The sequence below is a fragment of the Coptis chinensis genome, chromosome 3 (genome assembly GCF_015680905.1).
Source record: "Coptis chinensis isolate HL-2020 chromosome 3, ASM1568090v1, whole genome shotgun sequence".
NCBI lineage: Eukaryota > Viridiplantae > Streptophyta > Magnoliopsida > Ranunculales > Ranunculaceae > Coptis > Coptis chinensis.
Window position 1 is genome coordinate 122,422,153 of NC_141458.1, and position 21,744 is coordinate 122,443,896.

At 36.2% G+C, this 21,744-nt stretch overlaps 3 protein-coding genes across 4 annotated transcripts; 2 read left to right on the plus strand and 1 right to left on the minus strand.

Annotated features, from left to right (window-relative positions):
• Positions 1-5,398: 5,398 nt before the first annotated feature.
• LOC147513974 (basic helix-loop-helix (bHLH) DNA-binding superfamily protein) lies at positions 5,399-8,624 on the plus strand. Its single transcript, XM_086597336.1, has 2 exons — positions 5,399-5,686; positions 5,774-8,624. The coding sequence occupies exon 2, from the start codon at positions 6,044-6,046 to the stop codon at positions 7,907-7,909; it is 1,866 nt and encodes a 621-aa protein (XP_086453462.1). The 5' UTR covers positions 5,399-5,686; positions 5,774-6,043; the 3' UTR covers positions 7,910-8,624.
• Positions 8,625-13,104: 4,480 nt separating this feature from the next.
• On the plus strand, positions 13,105-18,009 carry DMS3 (defective in meristem silencing 3). Of its 2 annotated transcripts, none has more exons than XM_086597337.1 (8): positions 13,105-13,246; positions 13,950-14,096; positions 14,342-14,456; positions 14,972-15,209; positions 15,708-15,899; positions 16,006-16,326; positions 17,037-17,262; positions 17,648-18,009. In XM_086597337.1, the coding sequence occupies exons 1-8, from the start codon at positions 13,226-13,228 to the stop codon at positions 17,675-17,677; spliced, it is 1,290 nt and encodes a 429-aa protein (XP_086453463.1). In that variant the 5' UTR covers positions 13,105-13,225; the 3' UTR covers positions 17,678-18,009. The 2 variants fall into 2 exon arrangements, with proteins under 2 accessions (XP_086453463.1, XP_086453464.1); XM_086597338.1 differs by having other exon boundaries at positions 13,124-13,246; positions 13,957-14,096.
• A 1,280-nt stretch (positions 18,010-19,289) lies between these two features.
• Positions 19,290-20,956, minus strand: LOC147513976 (RNA polymerase II transcriptional coactivator KELP-like). Its single transcript, XM_086597340.1, is given in 4 exon segments — positions 19,290-19,600; positions 20,321-20,426; positions 20,508-20,600; positions 20,603-20,956. Coding segments are annotated over 4 exon segments (558 nt in total). The 5' UTR covers positions 20,867-20,956; the 3' UTR covers positions 19,290-19,505.
• Positions 20,957-21,744: the final 788 nt, after the last annotated feature.

A 21,744-nucleotide genomic window follows, 5' to 3' on the forward strand; every position in this document is an offset into this window, starting at 1 on the left:
ATCATACCCCAAATTTTTATATATAGTACTAGCTTTTTTTGAGCACGTCTGTTTTAACAACACAAAAATACAAACAAAATATATGGGACCCATAGGAAGGGGAAAATAAAAAAATTGGTTTTACTTTTATTGCAAAATCTAGAGTACGTATGTTGCATGTGTACTCTCCCATCTGAGCCTTCCACCAGCAAAAGGTGAGGGTGTATTGCCCTATAGAAGTCTTAAATCTAGAGTTCTGAATCCAGCACACCGGTACATCCAGCGCACTCTAGAATCGATATATTTTTATTATGGTAAGATCTACAGGAGGAAAAAACAAAAAAAAATGAAAACAATGGATTTGTCAGTCACAAGGGCAGATATGTCATTTCTCATTTTAAAAAAGAATTTTATGACAATTGTTATGGTGGTCTACTTTTAATCAAACACACAATAAAATATTACGTAAAATTACTTATTTCCCCCTGGGACGTATACCAAAAGAACTATTCATCCGAACTCATATTATAGGGCGGTGGTTATCGAAAAATAAATAAATAAATAAAAAATCAGACCTCATATTTTTCTTTATAGATTTATTGATGGTTGAAAAGAATGTACGTACGAATTTACCTGATACCAAAATTGGGCCAAGATCCTCCAAATATATTTTGGGCTACCATATGATGGGCTTGGACAACAATAGTATATAGAATAGAGATATACCAGCATCAAATTCAATTCAAACATTCATACCCTACATTGACAATATACGCAATTCAATTATAGAATTCGCATTGGACTAGGAATACAAACCATTCGTATAATGAACCAGTTTTAAATTTATGTAACACACTCATTGTTATATATCATTAAGTGTAAAGGGTTAAAACTCTACTCCATTGAATATAAGGAAAATAGACGGGAAGAGTTGCAATGGCTACACTTAGTTTCTGATTGAACTGCTCCGTTTATGGAAAAATTTGAATCAGGCCAATCGTAGTTTCTCTGCTCTATTTATAATGATTATCGTAACCTCAATTTCTTTTGTCTTCTTCTATTAATGTTGTATTGAAAGACTACCCTGACTTTTGGTGAGGATGTCCGATTGTTATTTGAAAGTTGTTGTGATCTGCTCCTCTTTTGTGACGGTTGTTCTGTAATAAATACTCCTGCTTGTCTTTGGCGACCTATGTAGGTCGGATGTTCAAGGTCTTCTAGATGATTGATCCTCCACCTGTCCTACAAAACTAGATCTAGGTTAATTCATGTGGTCTAGGTGTTATCCACATGTCTTGTATTCATTGGTCATGGATATAAAATACCACTTACATTAACTAAAAAATCGTTATTTGTTAAGATTTGTTTTCTTTGTTGTACTAACATTTCTAAATCAAAATGTTTTTTTTTTTTCAAAATAAAAATAGAGTCGTGCTAGCGTGACAGCTACTGTGTTGAATATATAGGACAACCCAATAGTATGTTGTCAAGTTGCACATGAAAACTGGATAGTTTTCAAACCGGTTCTTGTTTTTTACTGGAAATTCCGGAAAACTAAAAATAATTAAACAAAAATAAACAATAAAAAGGGAATTTGGTTTCCTGTTTATTCTTCTCCCCTAAAAGTATAGAATCCATGGATGAGTTTTGTAACATAACATCAAATCTCACACAAAAAAAAAAATCATCAAAGAAGATTAAGAGAAATTTAGTTCCTTGTAGTAGTAAAAAGTTATAAATCGTGAAATTTATTCATTTCTTTGTGTTTTAAATTTTCTTTCTCTTGAATCTAAATATTTTTGCATTCAATTTCAATTTTCAAAAAGTAGAAAGGGTGTTTTTGCTTGGAGAGAGGAAGAGGAGATGTGGGAGGAGAAAATGAAGTTAATTTAAAACTTCTTTTATGTTATAAGTTTTTTTTTTCCTTTTACAAATTGGGTCAATCGGTTTCCAAAGTATCCAGTTTCAACGTGGTAACGCACCATGGGGTTGTCATCTATATACATCACAGTAACTATCACGCTAGCATTTTTGATAAAAATATGTCTTCAAAGCCTTCTACGATCTAATTGTAGCCAAGGACCAAAATATCGATATTGGTGAATATAGCGGTGTATCTAAAAACCGATATATATCGGATATATATATATATATTTTATATATATATATATATATATATATATATATATAACTTTTTTTTTTTTGTGACATTTATTTAAAATATCAGAAATATATTGGAAATATCATATTTATATTAAAAAACGGTCAAAAAATCAAACGATATATATCGTAAATATTATATATCGATTATATTGGCGATATAAAATTTTATATAAAAAATTTCAATATATATCGGAAAAAGAGATTTATATTCGGTAGATATATATCGGAAATAGCAATGCCGGTGTACCAAAAAAAGATATATATCGACAATATATCGAATATATCAGCAATATTTTGGTCGTTAATTGTAGCAACAAAAGATTGAAAGGAATACTGAAAACGTTGATTGCAAGCAACAATAACCTAATAATCTAACAAAATTCAAGCACGTACTGTAGAAGTGTAGATAGTTATTTCCAGATTTTAGGAAGATTGGGCTTTGATTGGTTAACCATACTCTCCCCGGCTAAAAGTTGAGAGACAATGGTCCAATTCAGTGCTGCGGTGCTGCCTATGACAAAAAGTTAAAAAAAAAATCACGTGGCATATGTCTGCTTCGATTTGTACGTTTGTCCAATCAGAAAAGACACGTCAAACGTGTTTTTATCGAAGTACGGATTACACCCGACGTGTGTTATTGGCACGGAGGAAAGTGAAGGCTAATTTCAGTCTTTTTCTACGGAAAAAAAACGTCACTTTTATGCAGTCACGTAGCGTCGGTGGCAACATGAAGGCTTTTTGACTTGTGTATGAGGTATGGTGGCCATATAGATGCTATCCTGAACTGTTCAAAGACGATAATGTTTTGTTTATTTCTTCTTCTTTTTAATAGAAAATGACGATCCCATTGATGATCGAATAATATTTCTTCAAATGTCATCTGTCAATATTAAAGATCTTTGTACTCTGAGTCTGAAATCATTCATATGCATGGTCTAAATCTTCGTTCATGGAATCATGGGGTGTGAGGATATTTTCACAGCCATATTGTCTAACTACGTTTTTTTTTTGGTAAAGTCAACATACATTTTATTGTCTGATCACACAGTCACACTATGCCTAGGTATTAGATGCAAAGTTGCAAACAATTCAAAACCATATTATAGTGTCGGTAGTTACCAAAAAGACGTATAGTGTCGGTCCCAAAAGAGTGCCACGTGATATAAATATGGGCGGCAACAACAGTTCTAAACTGTAATTACCAACTTCAAGAAAATGAAAAAATCGAGGTGCAACTGTACAACAAGCTTTTAAGCTAAGGTTGTGTCATGTATGAGAGTTATGTACAACTCGTGACGAATGCCAAAGAGGAAACAAACACACGCCGATCACGTTAAGAACCAAAAGAAAAACTAAGCAGGATACAAACAGAATACTAGTAAATGGACTTCACGTTCTTGATTCCTGTTACGCACACGCATAATAAAACATCTGATACTGTTCACGTTCGGATTACGCCATCAGATCTTTAACCATTATCACGTTCACTCTTTCTTATCACATGTATCACCTGATTCATATTCAGCCGTCATAAATAACTACCTGTTACGTGACTCTTTGACACGTGCCTCTCTTGTACTGAAAGACCTACGTGTCTATTTATTGCGACTTTGTTGAGTTTCTCAGGCCATCAAGGTACCCTTCGTCCCTACCCTCATGCTCGAGAAGTGTTTGGGTCATCTACTCACTTCCACTGTTCCACAGCAATTGTACCTGTTTATATGTGTTTGGTTCAATGTATTTATATGCAATTTCATCTGGTTTTATTTTCTATATAAACATCCACGAAACAGTGTTTGGTAGCAAAATGCAAATAGATAGTTATTTGTAATTATGTGTATTATGCAAGTAGTTTCCATAACATCTATTTGTAACCAAAAAAATTGCGCGTAAATAAATACAAACACAAAAGAGATGGTTTTTCTTATATAAGATGTGGAAAAAAAATGGAAATGATAATATAACCAATTTTAATATATTTTTTGTTTTGAGTTTACCAAGCACAAATAAATTGGAAACAATGCAATCATGCAATACAACCACATACTATTTGTAGCCATTTGTCATTTACAACTCGGTGCACCGAACCAAACATGATCTATAGTTTAGAAACATCCATATTTCGCCATGAAAATAAAACACCCAAAATAGTTTGATTGGCTTGAGAATTATTGTTTTGATAAGATTCAATTTCGTGTTATTAACTAGTTAGTATATATGTACGTGGAAGGCCTATCAAAATAAAAGTATGTATATGGAATTATATGATGGTGCCAGACTAGCTTAGAGAACATAACTTTAGCTACTTGAGATGAGACATAAACGATCATAATAATATTCACATTCATGATGATTCCCTTCCCATCGATGATGTTATTGCCTTATTGGCAGGAGCTACGAACCGACAAACAATCATGATCTAATTGCCTTAAAGTTGCTGCGTTGTTTCCTTTTTCATGGAGAAATCTTTCATTTAACGACTAAATTCTTTTCTTGTTTGGTACCACGTAATACAGTTGAACTTTTTTAAACGAAATGTGCAACGTAAATTTATTCATTTGAGAAGATAATAAAATGCATGATAAACTGAGTTTTTTTACTGCAAACTTCTCAACAAAACCTGAGCAGTATGGTACACAATGTACATTATTCTATTTAAAATAGGCTTGGGCTATCACAAAAATATCTTGGTAGGGATGAGGGTCTGAGACTGACTGTTGGATGTGTGATCCAACCGCCCGAAAAATCAAAATAAATTTGGATCATTGGATTGCACATCCAACAGTCTCGACAAACTCTTTAAAATATCGACATATATAGGACTCGTGCTTAATACTTTTCAAACATCTACAAATATCTGTTTTTATAAAGTTGCACTCTTTACGTAGAAGTTGACTATATTTCTACTTTTTCAAAGAATTTTGGTCCTTGAAGTTTCTTTCTATTGGATATGCTAAATCCTTCTACCCAAGTATACAAAATTTTACCATTAAAGGATTTAACACTGAAATGTCCAAAACTAGATACAAGCAAGTGAAAGTGAAAGATTATAGATACCTAACAAACCTGAGATAATGAATCTTTTGTGAATCTCATAAAAAATATCTCCGAACAAAACTACAAAATCAAGTTGATAAGAACAAGTTCAAAAAAACTAAGAGGAAATGTTTCACATGGATGGAAACCCGTTTGTTATCTCGTTAACTCTCACGTGTTTCCTATTAAAAGTAGCACACACTCCATGTGTTCCACTTTTAACCTTAAAAATCTAACCTTAGTTAGTACTTATATAGTAGTTTAACACTTTTTAACTCAACTCTGGTCTCGTGATCTAGTTCGCAAAAAATAATAATAAATAAAATGAGAGAAGAGAGAGAAACAGTTTGAGTTTCTCTCGAACTACTTCATTCGAAACAAAAAAAAAAAAAAAAAAAGAGGAAGTGGAAAAAATAAAAGAAGGTTTTAAGGATTGGCCTGGTTTCTTTTCTTGGGTATTGAGCCAGGAGGTTTTTGGTGATGGTTTGAATTCGATCTGTGGTTGCATGTGAGTGTTTTTGTTTTTTTTTAAATATATGTATATTGGAATTTGATTTGGTTATGTTTTAAGTTGATTGTTTTTGTATATGTGTAGATAGTTTTTGAATAAGAGTTGTAAAGATCTGTGGAAAGTTTAAATGGAGGAATGTGAAGAACAGAATGAGGTTGTACAAAAAATAAGTGTTGGTTTTGTTAAAAGGAACTTTCTTTTGGATGAATGAGTTGGTTTTGAGATCTGGTGTTGAAGTTTTAGGTGATGGGTAGGATTTATTTTTGAAGAAAAATAATAAATTTGAGGTTTTAGATTAGTTTGATAAGGTGTCTGGGGTTTGTTAGAATTTGTTTTTTTTTTTGTTTGATAGAGATGGAGGAAGAGAGTGTAATGGGTGATGGGTTTTGGAATGAAGAAGACAAGGCAATGGTTATAACTGTTTTGGGTGCTAAGGCTTTTGAATATTTGACAACTAGTACTGTGTCTTCAGAAGGTTTGGTTACTGCTATTGGAAGTGATCCGAATTTGCAAAACAAGCTCTCAGAGCTAGTTGAGAGTCCGAATGCATCGAGTTTTAGCTGGAATTATGCCATCTTTTGGCAGATTTCGAGGTCGAAAGCTGGGGAGTTGTTTCTTGGTTGGGGTGACGGGTATTGTAGAGAACCAAGGGAGGGTGAGGAATCTGAAACTACTTTCATGCTGAATGTTCGGATTGAGGAAGATGAGACGCAACAGAAAATGAGGAAGAGGGTACTTCAGAAGCTTAATACGTACTTTGGCGGATCGGAGGAGGAAAATATTGCACTTGGATTGGACCGAGTTACAGACACAGAGATGTTCTTCCTTACATCGATGTACTTCTCCTTTCCTCGAGGAGAAGGTGCCCCTGGTAAATCTTATGGATCTGGAAAACATCTATGGCTATCCAATGCCCTCAAATGTTCAACTGATTACTGTGTTCGGTCTTTCCTTGCAAGGTTGGCAGGGATCCAGACTATTATTCTCATCCCTACTGACACTGGGGTAGTTGAATTGGGTTCTGTGAGATCCATACCTGAGAACTTTGAGGTGTTGCAGATGATAAGGTCCATGTTTTCTACAGTCTCCTCGCATATGTCAGTCTCACCGATATCAGTTGTACCTGTAGTAAATGATATGAATGGCAGTGCACTGTTCTCTAACAATGGGATCAGGGAGCGATCGGATGAATGTCACAAAGTTTTTGGGCAGGATTTAAACCTTGGTAGGACTCAGTTCAACGAGAAGATTCTTGTGCCCAAGCTGGAGGAGAGACCTTGGGAAGTATGCTCTAATGGTAACAGGCTTTCATTTGCCAACAGTAGGAAAGGTGCTCTTGGTTTTGGTTGGCCAGCTATCCGTGGTTTAAGTCCAGCAGCGACTAATGGAGCATATTCTTCTCAAACCTCAATTAATGGTCACCAGAAATTGGGTAATGCTAATGGTATTGTGGTGATCAGCAACAGTATGGACAGTGCACAGAATTCACATGGTCATGCTAATGCCTTTGGTCAGCGTAATGCATTTCAGCCACCGAAGCAGTTGCAGAGGCAAATTGACTTCTCAGGGGGGGTGACATCAAGGGCTTCTGTTGTCGCCAGGTCCAATGGTGTTGAATTAGAGCTTTCAGATGTTGATGCTTGCAAGGAAGATCAGTCGGGCCCTGCTGATGAGCGGAGACCCAGAAAGAGGGGCCGAAAGCCGGCAAATGGAAGAGAGGAGCCTCTCAATCATGTTGAGGCAGAACGGCAACGGCGTGAGAAGCTTAACCAGAGATTCTATGCATTAAGAGCTGTGGTGCCCAACATCTCCAAGATGGACAAAGCTTCTCTGCTCGGGGATGCCATCACCTATATTACTGACCTTCAGAAGAAGCTCAAGGACATGGAATCGGAGAAAGAGAACTTTGGTAATCCAGCAAGAGAGGCTGCGACTTCCATGACCGATTCAGCTTCAGAGAATAGGAAGCAAACCCCAGACATTGATATCCAATCTCTCCATGATGAGCTTATTGTACGAGTCAGCTGCCCAATAGATACTCACCCTGCATCGAAAGTCATCCAAGCTTTCAAAGAGGCACAGGTCACTGTGGTGGAGTCGAAGATCTCCACATGCAATGATACAGTGTTCCACACTTTTGTAGTCAAGACTCAAGAATCTGAGCTGCTGACCAAAGACAAGTTGATTGCTACATTTTCTCATGAAACCAACAACTTGTAGCAAACTTGGTATCGATCAGATTCCAGTTAGTTCTTAGACCCTGAATCCATTGGAAGGCTTTTGCCAAAGTTTTAGTATACGGCGGGGACCTACTTTCAACTGATGTTTTAACAAGAATTTAGGAAGTTAATGCTCAGAAGGACTGCGGAGGGGTTGGTGCTATTTATTTATACTTATACGTAGTCGAGCAAAATGAGAAGCTTCGTGATTCTGTAATGCCCATTCTTTTACCTGGTTACTGACACATAAGCTCAGAGACTTGCTTGGTTTACAATCTCTCTCATTTGTCTTCTTTTTCCCAGTGGTGGCCATCAGGAGGTTTAATTTAATCACTCCTTGTTGATTAGACTGCTAGTGATAAATTATAGTGTTGCAAGCCTTCATAACCAAGTACCACCATTTGAAGTTGGTGCCTTCTGTTTCTGGGCTGATTTGTTTTTCCTGCCTGCGGTGAAAGTCAGAGTTGGTGGAAGTAATTTTTTAGATATTGTTTAGGAAACTATAGGTTGAAATTATATACATATGTTTTAATGTTTTTACCAGAAATCCAATGGATTGTTATAGAATTTCTAGAATTATTGTTAATTGGTCTCTGCCTTCTTTGTCAAAAGAATTTATTGTCAGTTAACTGATATGTAGTTTGGGAGTTGTATCCTTAGTATTCTTTGTAATTAGATTTTGCTTACTTTGTTAGAAAAATGATGTGGTTAATGTTAAGAGTATATGTCATTTTTTAATTTTGTTTTCTCTTGATCTTGAACAACCGCAAATCAACTTGTCAAAGCTCTCAGTGATCAAGAAGCAATGGGAGGAGATAGATAATGGATTTGGTTATACATTTATGCATGGGATTGAGTAGCAAACTAGCAATAGTTGGAGATTCTTTCTTTTATCTTTCTTTTATCTTTTGCCTTCTTGTGGGTCTGTGGGTTTGTTTGTAGTAGGCGGGTGTAACTCCGTGTAAGAGCAAATCAGTGTCCGAAAGTCACATCACTCGAGGACCTTATATGTGGATTTTATACGTTTACCGGTTTAAGTACTTCTGCTGACGAGGTATCTCATCTTTGAGTCTTCTTCACCACCCACTCCTGAAGGATATAATGAGACTTGAATTAGTACTAAGAAAGCTTAACTAATTTGTCACATTGTTCATGGTATATTGGTATGTTATTTCTTATTTTTATTTTCAATTAAAATTCCTCGTGATCAGTGGCTGAGCTAGGAAATTCGTCCAGGGGTAGCCTAGTGTAAAGTGCTAGGAGAAACCCATTTGAAGTAGTGACCAAATAATCTCCACTACAAATTTTTACAGGCAATGCTTCTTATTTTGCCTCTCTTCGATTCAATTGTGGGTTATGCTCATTCCAAAGATTCTTTTAATTTCTTTTAGAGCACAAAGACATTTGTTTTACTTTGTAAAAATATTGGGAAAACAAGTCTTAGTCCACTATTTCTCGGGGCGAGAAATGGCAGCATGGAATACATAAATAGAGTCAACTGGGCAAACCAAACCTTCTCCTCGTGTCTAGGTGGGCCTGAATGGTTTTTTTTCTTCTCTAAATGGCTCCGCCACAGTCATGATACATCCCTACAGAGTTGAAAACATACGGTCTTTATCATAAACATAATGCAATTTGAAAAAGGGTTTGAAAAATTCAGCTTCTCAAAAACTGAAATAGGAGATAATGAGGCAGCTGAAAGTCAGCTTCCATCTGCTGTCTGCTTAACTCCTTGTTTAGTTTTTCAGCTTATTATATAAATTACAGGTGAATCATTGTAAAGTCTTGGAATCTGTATTAGTTGATATTCATGTTCCCACCTATTGCGTCTATTTCTTTTCAATCTGCGGTCCCAAGAGAAAGACAGCTAAAATATTAGTAAAAATCCTATACATCTGAACATTTATTGAGTCTTGAGGTGCTAAATGGCCATCAAAGTAGATACTAGCTAACACTTCTCGGTCCTACTCAACTTTGATCCACTGGTTGTCGCATTTTCTAGGATCTCAGTTTGTGACTGAGTATCAGTTTACAAAAGTGGTCCTGCAGAACCAAAATTGGTTTCAGGTCGGCAAGAATGCAACGTACCTGTTATCCGACCCTCGTGTTATTCAGAAGTCACAATTCTCGTGTGGCAGATAAACCTTTTGGATAATGAATTTATGATGATTAATAATGAAGCGAACTGAATTGTCTATTTCGAACCAACGGTCTTTCTCCAATTTTATGCACCATGAACCAGGTTCTTTTTTTGTCGCTAACAACCATGGACAGGTTCGATGTTATACTGTTACAAGTCAATATAAAGGACCAATATTGTGTTACACGTAAAATCTAGGCATCTAGCAAAGTATTAGATCCTGCATTTTCACGACTCAGGAATGTGTAAACTGGTTAGTGTAGTGTCGAATGACAAAAGCGAAAGTTCAAGGTTATCTGTCACGTCCATGCCATGAGATTGTTATAGTAATCTGGTGCACGTCTAATCAATTACTTATGCTTGACGTATGACATTGATTATATGGAGGTTCGGGATGGAGATCCTGGTGCCCGAAAACGAGGCTAGTGAAATTGTAACATTAGGAGAGTCATATTTGATTATAACACAAAAAATCCAGCAATAAAAACCACAACCCCAATGGTAAAAGTTGATTTTAGTTATAGAGGACAACAGTAAAGAAGGTACAAGCCATAATGAGAAACGGGTGGAGAGAACCATGAAGTACAATGACACTTAGGCATCCCCAATGGTTTGTCATATATGACTTGCCATGGCAGGGCAGAGTCATATTTGGTTATATCACAAAAAATCCAGCAATAAAAACTACAACCCCAACGGTAAAAGTTTATTTTAGTCGCAGTTTTTAACTGTGCGGCAAGTTTTCTGCCAATGATTTGTCTTTTGCCGCATGGTGCCTGGAATATACCAACAATCATATTTTAACGACCATATTTCTTTCAGCAGTCATAAAATCATAATAGAAAAGGTCACCATACGGCAAGTAAGCAAGTCCCTCTCTGCCGACGGTTGCTAAAAGCCTAAAACTAACACAAATTCTAGTCAAATTTAGCCAGCAAAATGACAAATAACATAGTGTTTTTAGTATTTGACACAACCATTGGGGAACGCCTATAAAATGTTGCAACACATTTGACGCAACTAATAGGATGCTCTCACCAAGTTAGAACATATTTAAGAGCGTAGAAGAGCCATAGGTGAAGTTCATCATCATGCCGAGGACTGAAAAATTATGGAGGGCCCAAAGATACAAAGCAAGGCTAAAACTTGAACCATAGCTTGTATTGGAGGAAATAGCACAACAGAGGCTTTGATGTCACTAGCAAAGCATTCCAAATGCGTCAAGTTCATGTACTGATGCCAAAGTGCCTCTCTAGTGTCTACTGTCTAGTAAGGCCGCAAGGGTGTTTTGATTGCAAAAATAAGTGCAGATAAATGGAATCTTTCACCATCTTTAAGAGCTTTTACGTTCTGTGGCACGCAACCCTTTCCTTCAAAACTGTGGAATAAATTTTGATTTTGTTCTCGTAGAAATTTTTTTCTGAAAAATTGGTCTACCAAGAGAATTCCTTTGTGCAGCTCCTTTCTCTAGAGCACAATCATATACTTTACAATCACTGTAATTTGACGTGAAGCAGCCACATTTGGGATTATTGATTATTAATGCTGAAAATTAGTTAGGGACTAAAACAACAGGATGCTAGACAGTGCACGACCCAACGTCCCAACCTATTGGAAAATGGAAATTGAGTGTTTCACAATTTACTGCTGGGTGCTGACATAACTGAACTCCTCTTCCCATTTTAAATTGTCATGCTAAGTAAGTAAGTAAGTTTGTCCCATAAGATATGTGGCGATCTGTCTTTATATGCGAAAAATGGCAACTTAGGGAATAAAACATATATGTGCCGTCGAAGACAAAAAAAACAATAATTGCATTAGGTAACCTCATATTTTAGGAGTGTTTTGCGTTCTTTATTCTATTCTATACGCTCTTGGATCAGATAAAAACACTAAAAACGTTAGTGCTTCGAGGCGTTTTCTACTTTGGAGGCTTATTAGCTCAAAGAACTTGGAAGTTGGAACTCAAAAATGAAGAAGACATAAAACCCACTGGGTCAGCATAATAATGTCTAAGATTGATTTTGTAATTCACTAACTTTATAGACTCCTAAAGAATGAGAACCAAGAGAAAACTTCCAGATCTTGCAAACAAAGAACACACATGTTACTGGATTGTTCACATGTAGTGGTGTCAAATGGGTCGCTGGGCCTCAAACAATAAAACACTCATGTTTTGAGGGCCGGGCCAATCCTATTTTCATTTACTTCGAGGGTGGAGTTGGGCCGGGCCAATGCTTAAATCTCTAAGTTTTTACGTGCCCCTCAACTCTCTCGAGAGGGCTTGAAAGGTTAGGCTTGAGAGCCAAATATGAGGATGGATATTATGTTATATATTTGATTTACAAAATAAATTTAGAAATATTAGTTAAAAATGATAAAATCGAATGCACTTTATAATTAAACCTTCAAACTACTAAAAAAAACTTGTTAAAGTTGTATTAGTCAATTAAGATCAGTTAAATTTATTTCATGAAATATTATAATAAAATTATAAAGTTGACAAACTTAATAAAAAAAACGTTCTTTTAAGTGATTTTTAGCATATTAATGTTAAAATGAAATATATTGTAAAAAAAATTATTAAAATATATGTAATAAATGTTGAGGGTCTAACGAGGGCTAGACTTAAGAAAGAGTTTAAGTTTCAAAGTCTACCCTTATTCTCCCCTCAAAGGCTCAAAGGCCAGATAGGCCCAGCCCACAAATATGTGAGAGCCTCATTTTGAGGGATTTTTTAGCCCATAGGCCGGTCGGGGCTAACGGGTTAAGAGTTTGAGGGCCATTTTGACACTCCTACTTTATTTAATCACATATAAATAATTTAAGAATTACAAATGCATATATAGAATTACTAGTGTAAAACGAAAACCCGGACCGAGTAACCAACCGCATGAAATTTAGACACACATAGCTTCAGAAAAACGCAAAGCCCAGGCCCATATGTCTATAAAAGAAGGTCCAAAGAAGCCTTTTGTAATCTAGCACTAAGGCCCACGATCGATTTGAGGTCGATAACCATCTAACCGTCCACTATTGTTTTTTTTTTTTTTATTCCTCGTTTTAATTTCTCCGTAATAAATAAAATATAAAAGCCCAGAAATTATATTTTCAAAGGGCTTCACTTCTCCGCCGAGAGAAAAAAAAACAGTGTGTGTCTGTGAAGTTCAACCAGCCATGTTTCAGCCTAATCCTCAGGTTTGTGACACACCTTTTGTTTTTTTTTTTTTTGAGATTTTTAGCCAGGAATGATTTAGGGCTTTTTTCATGATATTTTACACTGTAGTCTTGCATGCATGTTTTATTTTAGTTAATTACTGTATTGTGTTGTTACAATGGAGTACTTGTTGAGTATTCTTTAGTTATTAAATGAGAGTGATTGTGAGTTGAATTGTTATATACAACTCAATTGGAGGATATGGGCACTCTAAAGGATGAGTTTTGTGTAATGTGGTACTTCTATTTGTTATTTTTGGTTGTGGTGGTGGTTGGGCTTGGGGGTATGTGAGTGCATCTTTGTCGGTGAGAGAGAGAAAAATAACTAGTTTATACTTTGGCATTTGTGCACATGGAGATTTAACATGGGGGAAGTGTACTTGTGGTTTAGAATGTTGGAACTTAGCAATGTGGGTCGAAACTGTTTGCATTGAAGGAGCATAATATGGTTAGAAAAAGGTTTGAGATCCCAATCAGTTTAGGAGCATACGTTGAAATTTGTCTACATCTCATCATCCAATAAGAAATACGATAGAGGATTTTGTTTGAATTCAAGAGGAGTACAGAATGTTGTGACTCAAACAAGTGGGAAGTTTTAGAATGCACTGGGAAGTAATTTTTATATTTTCCAAAATTCTCTTGTGTGGGCACCCTCAAGCATACTTGCTGATTATTTCTGATTCAGATTGCAGGTCATGTAAATGTGTTACCTTTCCAAGAATCTTCAATACCAAAGCCTTTGGATCGGAGTGAACACCGAGCAACTCCAGTAGGCAGTGAAATGCAGAATGGAGGCCTTCTTAAAGTAGAAGCTATTTCCGACCATAGTCAGGTTGTTAATATTATACTGTTTATGTTTATAAGCATTATCAAAACTTGTGAAGGTGCCATCTTAAATCCTTGTCTATTCCTCTCAAGAAAAACATTACATACATCATCATTTTATTCTGTTTTGGTTCCCATGCCTTCTCTCTTTTCTTATTGCCATGGTAAGTAGATCATCGGTTCCATAAAGTTTCCATGCATTCAATTGGATGAGATAAGCCTTATCTAATGTTTTACCAATTTAATCCTCAGATTTACAATGATCAGATGAAAAAGCTAGGCCTGAGAATCAAACATCATGAGGATAATCTGAAATTTCTGAAGAATCAGATGGATAATTTAGATGAATCCATTCTTGATATGCAAGGTATCTCTTTGCCTTCTTAAATTCCATTGCTGTTACTGATTTTGAAGTGATTTTGTAACACATTTTGAATACTGGAAAGGAACTGAGGATGAACCAAGAGTCAAATTGCTGTTGTTGAGATTCACAAATCTGCAATTCGTTATTGAATAAAAAAATAGAAAAAATTTGTTCTCTTACACTCATTTAGTTGTCACGTTGTCTAGTATGATGTAGCAACTGAAGGACCACTTAAACCAATGAATCTCAAACTAGGTATTGTGATTAGTCTTCAATAGAAGCTGGACATTGGCTGACAACCTCAATGAACTCCCAGTATGCCCTTAATAACTAAGATAATTCTATTCAGATGCTAGGTAAGAAACATAACATTTTCAATAAGATTCGAACTGTGAAGTAGTTGCTTCATGAGTAGAACATTTTAAAATTTTATGTTTCTATAGAAGGAAAGAAGCATGGATAGAATGTCCAAAATTTAATCTCCTCATGTTTCACATGCTAATGTTGGGTTTTCACAGTTAATCTTGGAAAGTATCATTCTTCAAGTGTAGCTGTGGTGAAAAGTGAGAATGTTAACCACTCGCAGACTGAGGAGAACACAATTGAGCATATATTGCAGCAGGAAAAATCTGCTGCTGGTGTCTTGTGCCAGCTGAAAATTCGTCATGGGACTCATGCATCCCAATTACCATTTACCAAGGATGTACTTGGAATCGTAGCTACTCTCGGGAAAGTTGATGATGATAACCTTAGCAGGTAACTTGATGCACAAGATTCTCCTTTGCTTTCTCCCTTCTCTGTGACAGTGATTTTGGGCACACAACATTTAGTTATGGTAGTTTACTAATATAATGAGTTTTAATATGTTATTCCTCACATATGTTATTTAGTTTGCCTGTCATAGACCCTCTTGGATTGGCTCATTGGCAGACGACTCAAAATCCAGAATCCGGCATTTTATTGATGATTAAAATTATTATCTCTTATAAGTTGTTTAAAAGAATAATGAATAGAAAGGAATTAATGCCTTGGACCGTGTAGCGAAACCAAGCCGGATAGGCTGGAGCCGTTTTTGTTTAGGGTCCTAGAGGCTGGTAATTAATTGGATGGTTCAGGTCAGTGAGATAGTGCAGTGCAGTCATTGATTTGGATGTTTGTAGTGTATGGTTCGTAAGGTGTGAGGAGCTCAAAAGATGTAACTTTTACTATGTATCAAATTAGCTTGACATTACACCTTTTGACTGCAATACCCAGGCTTTTTTCAGAGTATTTAGGATTGGAAAGTATGATGTCTATTGTATGCAAGACATATGATGGTGTTAAAGCTCTCGAAGCATATGATGAGGAAGGAAGTATCAAGAAAAATGTTGGTCTTCATGGCCTTGGGCCTTCTATAGGAAAGCACATGGATGGAAGATTTCAAGTCATTTCTCTTGCAAATTTGAGGCAAGATTCTAAAGGAACTCTTTCTCCCAAACATATATTTCCTTTTTCTTGTTTTTCCTACTTTTTTTGTTCTCCGAAACATTCTCAATATCGTTTTCTTGTGCAGACCATACGTTGGTGAGTTCGTAGCTGATGACCCCCAGCGTAAACTTGCTCTGCTAAAACCTAGATTACCCAGTGGAGAGTGCCCAGCAGGTTTTCTTGGATTTGCTGTGAATATGATCACTTTGGAGAGTACAAACTTGTCGTATCTCATGCCCAGTGGTCATGGACTCCGAGAGACTCTATTCTATAATCTCTTCTCTCGCCTGCAAGTATATAATACTAGAAGAGATATGCTAAGTGCCCTCCCTTGCATTAGTGACGGAGCCCTTTCTTTGGATGGAGGGATGATTAAGACTTCCGGTATCTTTTCTCTTGGAAATAGGTAATCAATAGTCTACTAAGTCCTGTAGCAATTTTTTTATTCAATATTTAACGAATTATTTCCTCAGTTTCTCATGAATTCTTGAAAATTAGTGATGCTTATCTCTTACAAAGTTACAATCAAGTATTCTTGTTTAAATATATGGACATTATTTATCAATGGTATGCTGTAAATGACATATTTAGAAATGTTATTGTTGTCCGCCCTCTGAGCTCTTGGATGGTTACACTCTTTTAAGTCAAGAGGATTTGTTGATTGCCATTTGCCAATCAGATGTTGACAATCTTCCGTTTGGAGTATCGGTAGTGTTATAGGACATGATAGTTAACTGGAAGAAGATGGATTCTAGGTGTACCACTCATACAGATTCTTTAATGACTATGATTCTTGTTTTACAGTTCACATCCCGCTTTTGAAAAACTGACTCTTGTACTTTATTCTGAATCCTGCAATGTGATTATTGAAATCACGAATCACAAAAATCAATACTAAATGATTCTTAAAATTAATAAAATGTAATTAAAGGAATCTGAGTAAGTTGTACAGCTTTACTTCCTTCACTTGTGTGATTCTTCTTCTCTGGGATTCAGCTTTACTTGATTTCTCTGTTGGTAGCTTGCCTTATTATTTTAATCTAGTGTCATCTATCAAAATGCTTTACTTTTTGTGCCTTTGAGTGTTTTTTAAGAACGGGTTTTATATCGTTGTAGAAATGAAGTGGAGGTTGTGTTCCCAAGAAGCTCTGGAATGTCAAGTCTTCCTATAAACTACCTTGAAACAGAGGAACGGATCAAGATGATGAAATGGGAAAAGGAAAGAATTGCTGAGGATATACAGAGAGAAGAAGCGTTATTGAACCATGCAAGCAAAAACTTTAAGTGCCAAAAGGAAGAGTGTCTGAAGTTCATTGCTCAAAGCTCAGGATACATAAATCAGGTAAGCAGTAGGCATTCATTGTTTGTTTTATTGTAGTATAGCTATGACTCTATGAGTATATCTCAGACATCTGATCAAGTTCTTTTGAGTGTGGCTGCTATCTATATTGCTAGGGAAAATATTATTAGCTTCAAGTGTTTAACATTAAAAATCTGTTGGCAAGTCCTTATAATTCTTTTGGTCTTCTTGGCCACCCTACAAAATTCTGTTGGCAGTTTATATCACTTAATTGTGTCAGATTTCTTATATTTGTTTTACATCAATTTATCTTCTATTATTTCATAATTTTGCGCAATTCTTATGTTGTTTATTTCTGAAAATCTAATGTGTTTTATATGAGTGTAATTTTTCGCAATTCTTATGTTATTTATTGCACCAAGTTCAGGTAGGTGGGCAAAGAACCATCCCAAGATGAAGGTGATTGTATGAGCTGGGAACTTTTGCCACATAGGACTGCAGATTGAAGAAGCTTCGGACAGTTTTCATCCCGACTTATTCTGTGAAAGAATTATCTCCAGAAGAGGATTGCATTTTGCTGCTGGAGAAGTGGATTCTCTGCCATCGGACGTTGAGAGCTGTAAATTCAATTTGTTTGGCTGGGAAGATGCATAGGTCATACTCAGATTATGGCAATCTTCGCCCTGTTCTTCAAATGGGCATGTAAATGTTTCGTTGGAAAAATGCATGTGAAATGTTAAAGACACATCTTGAAAATGGTATTAATGCAAAATTCTTCATTTTTCTCAAGTTCTCTGAAGCAGTGTGCTATTTCTGATTAACGTTACTCAAGTTCTCCGAAGCAGTGTGTTTTTCTGATTTACGTTATCTTCTAAGTGTCCTTTGGAGGAAGAACAAAATCTTGGAACAAATAGTATTATAGCACCTCTATTTTAAAAACTGTTACATTTTTCTAGGACTAGCTGATACATGCAAGCCACTGTCCAACAGCAGGAAGTCACGTAAATATGTATCAACGACTTGATACATGCAAGATGAGTTTTTTGTTTCAAGAAACAGTAAGGATCTGAACCCTGTGGGAACTCTCCAAGTCTTTGAGGCGAAATCCCTCCTGATCGGTGTGAATAGGATCTCAACGAGGCCTTCAGCAATCCCCCACTAACCTTTGAACTGTTTACAACGCAAAACCCATAGAAACGTAACTCTCTCTCTCTCTCTCTGAATGGAAGATGATGGTGAAGAAACGAATACAGAAGGAAAACATGAATATCCGTTCTTAAATATTATTTTTGAACTCAAAACTGAACCACCTGAAGTTGGCAAAATTCCCAGAGAAGTAAATAAATTATTTCTTTCCAGGCAATGTATATGGTTTCAAAATGCCAGAGGTAAGTACCACCAAAACTAAGGTAACAAACAGGGGCTAAAGCTCTTCACCAGGTTCTTCCCCACTTCTTTGTGCCGCCTCGTTCTTACCATCCCCCTGCTATGGAAAGAGTGTGTTCCTTCGTCCTCACATCAAAACACACAGTAGATTTACTTTTTGAGTTTTGGGGCATTAGCTCTGATGGATGGATGTTATTTCTGAGTATAGACTCCAAGGATCCCCTTCAACGGAAAGTAGATTGTATAGTTCTACTTCACCAGAGACCAACCAGTACACATCGTGCATCTTTTGTGCAATATTTGGTGAGGGAGCTACAAAACCTGCTTAAGCCATAAACATCTCTTACTCATATACTGTTAACAAACCATTGAAACCAATCATTTAGGAGACTTAAGTGCTGTATTCAACAAACTTTGCAATAATGGCAAGCACAACATTAGCTTGGTGCTTGATGTCACCTCAGGGTTTTGTTCTTAAGAGTTTTTTTTTTGTTTTTTGATCGGAGTAGAGCATTCTTGAGGGGTAAGGATGCACTCCTACCAGTTAGTCTAACTGTTGGATGCATAGAACGTCATGGTTCTATTCTTAACAGATGCCCTTCAGAATATGTTTAAAACATTACAGCAACAGGAGCTTGCTCTCCACCTCATGGTCCCATTCTTAGGACATGCACTTCAGAAAATGTCTAAAACCATTCCGCCAGGTCCAAAAGTCATTCTACATACAATAACTTGTTCATCAAAGCCAAAACCCTAACCTTCTATAATTCACAATCCAAAACAACATGGTACTTTCAGGTGAACATGGTATTGTAGTTTACATTTTAGCAATACCAATTCAAACAACAAAATTGCTGAAGACTTCATGTCTCACAGGCTTTCTACCCAAATTTGTAACCTCATCTCAACCTCGACTCCACCTTCTTGATGGATTCCTCTATTGTAGGGACAGCTTTCCTAAAGGTAGACCATTGTTCGGCAGTCAAACTTATACCTATAGATAAAATCAGAAGATGAACAGATTCAGAAACAAAATAGTAGAGACAGAAGCAACACTTGAGCTAAGGGCTAAGAAAGCAATAGAAAGTTACAAACTAGAAAGCAGACATGCACTTGGTCAACCTAACTATAATCATAATTTAGGTGGCAAACTGCAATAGTAAAAAAAATCTTGTAATGCAAGTAACAGTGTATAAGAAAACTGAGACATCCGTGGTCTGCCCCATAAATTAACACCGAAGCAATAACCAGAATAACACATTGACCTTAATTGTAAAAGGAGGACCATATTACTGAATAAGTATCTATTTCTTAAACACCCACCCTAATACGGCTAGTCCATTGAAAAGAAACTGGTATAACACTAACATGAACTAATAATGCCGGCGGTTTGTTTATGTGTGTGTGATCAGTGGTGTGTGTCTGTGTTTCCCACCTTCCCTAGTACATGCACAAAGAAAAAAGGACATTAAACAATTAAGACCTACTTCGATTCATCGCGAAAACACAAGAGCAGTGGTTGATGTCTAGGCGAAACTGAATAGCAGCAAGTAAACCATTGAAAAGAGTATATCTTTATTTTGCCTAGCAATTTGTAACATTACCAATCCTATAATTCTACTCATAGTATTGGTCAACTACTTTCACATTCTACCAAACAACAAATAATGACTAGACTTTCTGCAAAAACCATTGAAAAAATAACAACTAGTACCTTTAGAAGAAGGAAGCTGTTTGCCATCTTTCTCATAATATTCCCTAATTGACACCAATGTCTTCCCTCTGAAATCTTGTATCGTCACTCTTCTCTTGTTCGATAGCTGCAACAAAAATATTATTATTATTAAAAACATAAACAATTAGAGTTTACAAGACTAGGCTGGTTTTGTTTTTTTTTTTACTCTGCATATAATAAGATCCCCATCATCATCAAACTCTTTATCACCCACACTGGCCTTTTTTTCTTCCTCTTCCTCTTCTTCTACTTCTTCTTCTTTTTGTCCAAGTCAGCATCTTTATTCACTGGTTCTTCTACAACTGGTTCTTCTTCTTCTTCTTCTTCTTGGGCTTGTTGTTGGGATAGAAGAAAGGATTCAACGACTTGACGGACGAATTTTTTGGGTTCGGGGCTAGATAGGTCGAAACCGAGTTTGTCTCCGGCCATTTTACGGACCTTGAATTCAGTCATTTCGTTCATGTCTGAGTTTTTTAAGATTGAAATGACTGTTTCTGTTATTTGGGTTTCCATTTCTGGTTCCATTTCACTTTTTCAGGGAAGGAGAAGAGAAAGGTTTAATTTTCTGCTCAATTTTGTGTCAAACCCAACATGAACAAATTTCTCATCCCCTAAGGAAATAGGACAGGTTCTTAAACCTCGGATATACCCAAAATTTTACACCCCAAATGTCAACAAAATTCTTATCCCCTAATAGCATTTGCAATGCAAATGAATATAATTTTCCCCTTATCACCGCCACCAGCACTTATTCACCATCTTTTCACCAAAATGGTGAAAAAAGGCCCGCAAAAGTGAATAAAATATCTTGAACACGGATGTTATAATGTCGTCTCTATCTTTTCTAAAGTCATGATTTAAAAATCTTAAATTCCGGATTTTGTCCGGGGCTAAAATCGAAAATTGAATTTTTTTAATCAACATCCCGGCCCAAAAATTAACAATATCTCGAGGTGGATATTTAAAATCAACTAGAGAAATTAGTCATTAGGCATTAGTAAAACCATTTTGAAAAACTAGTGACTATAGTCACAAACCCCTCATTTCCCCCCATTGGAAATGCTCTAAGAGCATTCTAGTAACTAATATTCACCTCCACGTAGGCAATATTTCTCCTATTTTCCACCGTTTTGGTGAAAAACAAGGTGAGGCTGCCCAATACAAAGGTGAAAAATAATCTCGGATGAAATGTTGGATTCCATTTGGAGACATTTTGGTTGAGACATAATGTAACATCTTGTTTGTCTAAAGTTTTGTCGAAAAAAGTCGAAAAAAAATGAAAAAACCGGAATGAAACATTCCGGAAAAAAAAAAAAAAAACATCCCGACGGAATAAAACATCCCGTCCGAAGTTTCCAACTCAGCTACTATCTTGGTTGAAGGTTTCACCCTCGTTTTGACTT

Bases quoted from the DNA above. Each gene is read 5' to 3' on its own strand.
- DMS3 (XM_086597337.1), top strand. From the start codon at position 13,226: ATGTTTCAGCCTAATCCTCAG. The intron at 13,247-13,949 runs GTTTGTGACACA...TTTCTGATTCAG, and splicing joins TGTTTCAGCCTAATCCTCAG to ATTGCAGGTCATGTAAATGT. The intron at 16,327-17,036 runs GTAATCAATAGT...ATATCGTTGTAG, and splicing joins ATCTTTTCTCTTGGAAATAG to AAATGAAGTGGAGGTTGTGT.
- LOC147513974 (XM_086597336.1), top strand. From the start codon at position 6,044: ATGGAGGAAGAGAGTGTAATGGGTGATGGGTTTTGGAATGAAGAAGAC.